Source organism: Hordeum vulgare, chromosome 3H (assembly GCF_904849725.1).
Source record: "Hordeum vulgare subsp. vulgare chromosome 3H, MorexV3_pseudomolecules_assembly, whole genome shotgun sequence".
In the NCBI taxonomy this organism is placed as follows: Eukaryota; Viridiplantae; Streptophyta; class Magnoliopsida; order Poales; family Poaceae; genus Hordeum; species Hordeum vulgare.
Window position 1 is genome coordinate 570629281 of NC_058520.1, and position 6692 is coordinate 570635972.

General features: G+C 44.9%; 1 protein-coding gene across 1 annotated transcript; it reads left to right on the forward strand.

Annotated features, from left to right (window-relative positions):
- The first annotated feature begins 3412 nt into the window (after window positions 1–3412).
- On the forward strand, window positions 3413–6467 carry LOC123445197 (peptidyl-prolyl cis-trans isomerase FKBP15-1-like). Its single transcript, XM_045122153.1, has 6 exons — window positions 3413–3633; window positions 3742–3791; window positions 5070–5132; window positions 5612–5702; window positions 5870–5974; window positions 6173–6467. Exons 1-6 carry the CDS (start codon window positions 3567–3569, stop codon window positions 6268–6270), a joined length of 474 nt encoding a protein of 157 aa, XP_044978088.1. The 5' UTR covers window positions 3413–3566; the 3' UTR covers window positions 6271–6467.
- The last annotated feature ends 225 nt before the right edge of the window (window positions 6468–6692 follow it).

Consider the following 6692-nt stretch of genomic DNA (forward strand, 5'->3'; position numbering starts at 1 on the left):
GAGAGGCTGGTGTTGTTGTTGCACAACTCCTAGGTAACGAGGACATTCCCACGGTGGAAGGGGATAGCCAACTAGCATGGACATTTCAACCCAAGAAACCTCTCGTGAGGCCTGAGCTTGTCAAGCAGCTATCAACGCAAATGTACAGACTCCATACCTGGTACATGAAGGAAGCAGGACTCGGGTGTACGTCCCTCATGGTGAAAGTCAAGGAAGAGCATTTCTTCACTGCAAAAGATTTGTGGATTGACAATCCAGAATTATGGCAGTTATACAATCAAGACGCACTCGACAAATCTATCATCAGTTGTTATTGTCTCTAAGTGATTTCTTTCTGTAATTCAAGTCCCTAGCTCATCAACTCGTTCATTTGCCTCTAATTATCCTCATTATATTCTTTTGTGTGTGGTGTTATGCAGAATGAAGATGTTTGAAATGAAAAAAGATGGAGCATATGGCATTGGCTTCATTGACCCAAATTGCATTTATGATAAGGCGGTACTAGAATTCCCAAAAGATAGAGAGGATCACTTGTTTCGGTTTTTGGAGATACAAAGTCACATTGAAAAAATATTATTTCCTTACAACTTCAGGTGAGTGTTACTGTCTTGTACTATAAATTCTATTTTGCTTACCTGATCGATGTTAAGTTTACGTATAGTGCTTGATGAGTTGCATGCATGCTCGCTTATACAATGCAGATTCCACTGGATCCTGCTAGTCATTACGGTTGACAAGGGAACCGTTCACGTATTGGACTCACTAACAAAAGACAAGGACGAGTACATGTCCCTGAAGTTCATGCTCGACCGGTAATTTCAATCATTATCGCACTATGTCGGCCTCTTTAGTTCATTTCGTGATATCAATTAATCAATGGCTCCTTTTATTCATTTTCTTTGTCGGACAAGGTTTGGAGCCGTTTCATCAAGAATGTTCGCGGTGAATGGAAACCAAAGCTGCCAATTGTGGTGTCTATTTTCTACCCTAGGAGCACCATAGAACACCGTAAATCTCACATGAATCTCCAATTGCAGGAAAATTATCATCCGCATTCCACACCATAACATCAACATGGTCAGTACTATAGTTTTTTGTTAGACCAGAACACGTCGATGCCACCACTCAATCCATCACTGCCAACCGCAAAACATATTGCAAAGCCCAACTGTCCTTGCAACACTTCCACCCTTTAGCCCTAACGTTGGTTTCCATTACAAACAAAAGGGCGGGAACTTCTTTCCCCACAATTTTGCGTAGCTCACAAACTGCCACGGCGTTCCCAAGCCCCCAACAGTTCCATCTCACACAACTCATTGTTTCCCATTTGACCGCGGTGTGGTCTATATTGAATTCTTAGGTGTAGGCTTCTTCTTCTTGGATCCATTTCTAAGACCTGAATGTCTCCATCGTTCTCTTCATTACTTGCTTTAGGACCCTATGATTCCCCATGTCCTCTCCAATAGTAAGAAGAAGTTGCGACACATAAACTGTTGTCGGTCCTTCCTCTTGTTTTTCCTTTGGAGGTATTCTTCATTGGAGATATAACTTCCTTGCCACCATCTGGTTGTGATTTGGTGCTCGAGTTCCCGGTCCCCCGCTTACTAGTAGAATCCAATCGTTGACTCCTAGTCGAATTTTCAATGGACGATCTCTTCTTGTAGTCACGATAGGCTCGCATGTATGGCCCAAAGGGAAGATCACCCTTCTCATCGGGCGACCCTGGAGCTGACAATACAATTCTAAGTGACCTAAGCATCCGCAAGAAAATAAAAATAATGTATCTGCTCATATTGAATATCATACGGATCAACACTTTTCCTCCTTGCTGAATCAATAAGAATCCATCTTGCAGTGGCTTGTCAACATTAATGGTTACTCTAGTATGGAGATAGCTTCCTACATGATCAAATTTAGCAAACCATGCCTCCTTGTCAATAATCTCGGCAATAGCACACTCCAAGCATCATCCCTTAAATTATAAGATAGGTTCAAAACCATATCCCACACTTGCAATCGATCAAATTTTAGCTCATCTCGTCGCATGCAATCTTCAAATTCTGACACACTAATTGCGTTCTTATTCATGTGCCACGGGGATCCATCCGAGATTCTATCTCTGTCTCTCTGGCTCTCGAATTTTGCAACAAACATGTTAGATCCCATCGGGCGGAATTGGAGCCCCTTGGGTTTTTCCAAGCCGGACAAGACGCACTGGCAACAGAGTAGGATCTTTTATAACAACAACCACTTCGCCGACCCTCCCTCCACACGATCATGAGAGGAGTAGTTTATTCTCCTTCTGAGATGTCAAACTTCCCTAATGCTTCTCCTAGCTGGGTCCTCGCCGCCCTATGGTTGTTGGCTCTCGTATCTACCTGAGCACCACCGAACGAGGAGGGTGCGAAAATCTTCTCCGACAGCGATGTGGTGCGGCCCATCGGCGAGATCCGTGACCATATGTAGGTTCCACTTTACAACCCTAGTTGTCGTCTAACGGTCCGTTTGGATGTTTGCATTCAGGCCTAGCATTGCGTATTGGCATTTGTGTGGGCCTAATATCCTAAATGCCACCATTTGGTTGGTCTTCGCATTCAGTTGTGGCATTCAGACCCAATATTAAGCGATATGTCCCTAACGCAATAAAAACCGATGGCCCAATTGGAAGTGTGCGCCCTCTACATCGCTACGCATTGAGACATCCAGCATCGTCCCTCCCGTCTTCCTTGTGTGTGCCGTGAGGAACGGTGGCGGCGCCCATACTCCTCCCCCCCCCCCGCCGCCTCCACCCCCGTGATCCGGCGGTCAGCGTGCCTGCATCCCAAGCTCCGGTGGACGGCGCCACTCTCCCGCCTCTTCCCATCCCGTCGGAGCTCTCAAGCACCCGACACCACCCTCCCGCCTCGCTGGAGCTCTTCAACGGCCGACACGACCTTCCTGCCCCTGTCGGAGCTCTCCGACGCCTGGCGCCACCCTCCTACCCCGTCGAAGCTCTCCGACGGCTAGCGACACCCTCCTACCCCGTCGAAGCTCTCCGACGCCTAGCGACACCCTCCTGCCCCGTCGGAGCTCTCCAGCAACCGACGCCAACTTCCTGCCCCGTCGGATATCTCCAGCGGTCGGCGTCACCCTTTTGTCCCACGCCCACCACGGTCTCCAGTGTTCGGTCTCCTCTTTGCTCGATCTACAACTCAATGCCTCACCATTCACCACCCCAACATCCAAACAAAAATATTGACATTCAATCTTAATATCAATATAGTGTGATATTGATATTCAACCCAATGCAATGTCGAGGCTTTCAATACAAATATCCAAACGAAGCGCGAGAGTTTCTAGGTTTCGGGGTAAATTTAGAAAAGACGAGGACGTGAAGAATCCCGGAGTACACGGACGGTATTTCCCCATGGTCCACGGGATTGTTTCCATTTGTATACGCGTATATCCTCAGAAAACAAATTTGTATGCGCGTATGTAACGGTGCCGAGTAGTCCCGACCAAAAAGTATACGATCCGAAGAAACCCTACCTTGGCCGTTGACCAGGTAGCCAGTGCAGCGAAGAGCGATGGGGACGAAGAAGCCGCGGCTCCTCTGCCTCGCCGTCGTCGCCGTCGCGGCCGTCCTTCTGACCGGTAACGACGGCCGCAACCTAGCCTCCACCTGCTCTGTCGACCCTTTCGATCTGTTCTGTTTTTTTGTTGATTTTGTTTTGCTCACTCGGTTGCTCGATCTGTCTCCAGCTTCGGCCAAGAAGTCCGGGGATGTTACGCAGCTCCAGATCGGCGTCAAGGTCCGTCTTCTGCAGGACTGTAACCTAACCACAATCTCTGCTGCGCTCTAGTATTACCTTGTGTGCTTACTGTATTCCGGCGGATCTGAGATCCTTCGGCTCGGAGTTCAGGAAATGGTTTGGTTGGATGATGCTAGATTTGCTAGGTCTGGGAGGTTTGCAGATCCGCAAGTGCAACATAGGCTATTGTTCCTTCACACAGAGGGCGTGAGATTCTGACTGCGGTTTATTCACTCATGTTCAAAAGTGTTATTTACGTAAATGAAGTTTGGCAATGTCATGTTATTGTTCAGTGCTAATTAGTAATAAAAAAAAAATGAGCCGGTGCTAATTAGTGATTCACTTGTGTGGTCTTAAGGAATGTTGTTTAACCAATCAGTGTGTGCTTTTAGATTGATGTATGTATTTTATCAAGAACCCATGATGAGAACCTCTCAGAAGTAACATTTGGTCTTCCGAGGAATGTTGTTCTAATACTGTCCAAGATACCTTCTGTGGGGACTACTCATATTACACAGGATGTAGATTAAAAGCTTAGCAGAGAAGTGGACTGTTATGATACTTATAATATGGATTTCAAACAGAAAATTATGTACTTACTGCTAAGGTCCATGCAATATTTTAGAAATGGAATCCAGTATTCAGTCACAAGCCACATGTGTGGGGTAGGGGTGTTCATCGCATTTTGGCCATACCATTGAAGCATGCGAGGTGGTACTCCCTCAGGCCTCAGTTGTAAAATGTAGGGCGTATTTCGCCTGTCTGATGTTGAACTTTTACAGCAAATTCCTGTATTTGTATTTCATTCATAGTTATAAAACCAGTCACAACAAGGTGCTTTTGAATGCAAATTTAGTGCCATGCAGCTTATATAACAGAACAACGTACGTTGGATTAGTTGTTGACCAGCTCATGGATATGGACAGTCAGGATACGCCCTGCATTTGCAACAGAGGGAGTAGTAATTTTGAATATCAGATGCATACAAGATTTAGTTATACTTTGCTTGTTTGAATGATTTAGAAAAACCGCTCATGAACACCCTTACTGTGGAGGGTAGAGATTTTCTTTACCTTTTTCTAGAAAGTCAGATTTTCTGTATCTACATGACTAGCTTTCAGTCACTCATTAAGTCTTAATCTACAATTGTGCAACATTCCATTTATAAAGTTCTAAGACAATCATATAAAGGATATGCTTTCATTCTCATTATATGCTAGTGATATTATCACTGTGACTTAACATGACACTATTTTCTTTGGTTCATCCACTTTTCAGTACAAGCCTGAATCGTGTACCTTACAAGCTCACAAGGGGGACAAGATTAAAGTGCATTATCGTGTAAGTATCTGACCGACACTTTTATCTGAAGTCAGCAATCCTATTCACTTATGATACTGATAGTACTCTAGTGAAAAGAAATGATGACTGTAGCTAATTATACCAAGCCTGCAGTTCCAAGTCACGGAAACAAGGCCCACCGAGTTTTCCTTACTGTAACTTTGACCCTGTTCCTCTGAATGACTTTATGAATGACATTGTCCAAATGTACGAGCGCACTCACATTTTCCACGGCACTTTTTCATGATTCAGTTGTCATAGGTATTTAACACGATGTCGCTTAACATGAACCAGTTGAGTGCCTTGCAGAGAAAGTGAGAAACAGCATGTCAGAGTGACCCTAGTAATTTATGGCCTTTATTACCTTGTTTACCTGGTTTGTTTGTCATGTTTGCCTGAAAGAACTGTTTGATACTTTCCCTGTAGCGATTTGTTTCCACGGTTTTGTCATTCAGCTGAAAGCTTGACTATGCTTGCAGGGGACACTCACTGACGGATCAGTATTTGATTCTAGCTACGACAGAGGTGATCCCTTCGAATTTACTCTTGGGAATGGCCAGGTGATAAAAGGTTATTCCCTTTTCCTGGAGCAGCATACGATCATTGGTCTATCTGTGGTCCATATTGTACTGGCTTGAACAAACAAAAAAAATAACGTGGAGAAATGGCCTTCATTGTTCTTACCAGAAACCTTCACAATGGCAGCAACCCACATTATTGTTTCCATGTGTGCGTAGGTTGGGACCAAGGGTTACTAGGTATGTGTGTCGGCGAAAAGCGGAAGCTAAGAATACCCGCAAAGATGGGTTACGGCGAGCGAGGCTCCCCACCAAAGATTCCAGGTATTGCTTGGTGTTTGTATGTTTGCTTGATATGGTCCTCGTGATGAAATCATATCTCGTGTACTGTTTAGATTGGCAACTTTATATTGCCATTCCAGCGTGTTTGTTACCTGCATCTCTTATGATACAAACATGGCATGCCGCCGTGTGCTCTTTCATTGACCGGCAATGCTGACTAGCAGTTCTGTACTCTGATAGGTGGAGCGACTCTGGTTTTCGACACGGAGCTCATCGCCGTCAATGGGAAGACATCCGCTGGTGCTACTACCGCGGAGGGCGACGACAGCGAGCTTTGATACATCAAAGTAGCTTGACTTGCGTTTCTGCGAGTTCATTAGCTTTACAATAGATTTTCACCATGTTCAGAGTATTACAGGACCAGCTAGATTGTTGTACTGCCAAATGATCCCAGTGGCAAACCTACTTTCGAGCATACCATGTTCACCAAGATCTTACAAGGATAAAGGAGACAGAAAGAGAGAATTTGAGTTTTTGTTAGGTGCTCGCACTTGACTGTTCATGCATTTTTTAATTTTTTTTGCCAAATACTACCATTTTTTGTTACTGGAGAAAGTGAAAATTAGAGGATTGTTCCTTGGCCTTAGAACAAACTCAGTGGAGCTGACTGTTATGGTGCTGGGTTGAACACCACACGACCACCTTCTGTTTCATGAACAAACTCGAGCATGCAATGATCATGTGAACACCGGCCACATCT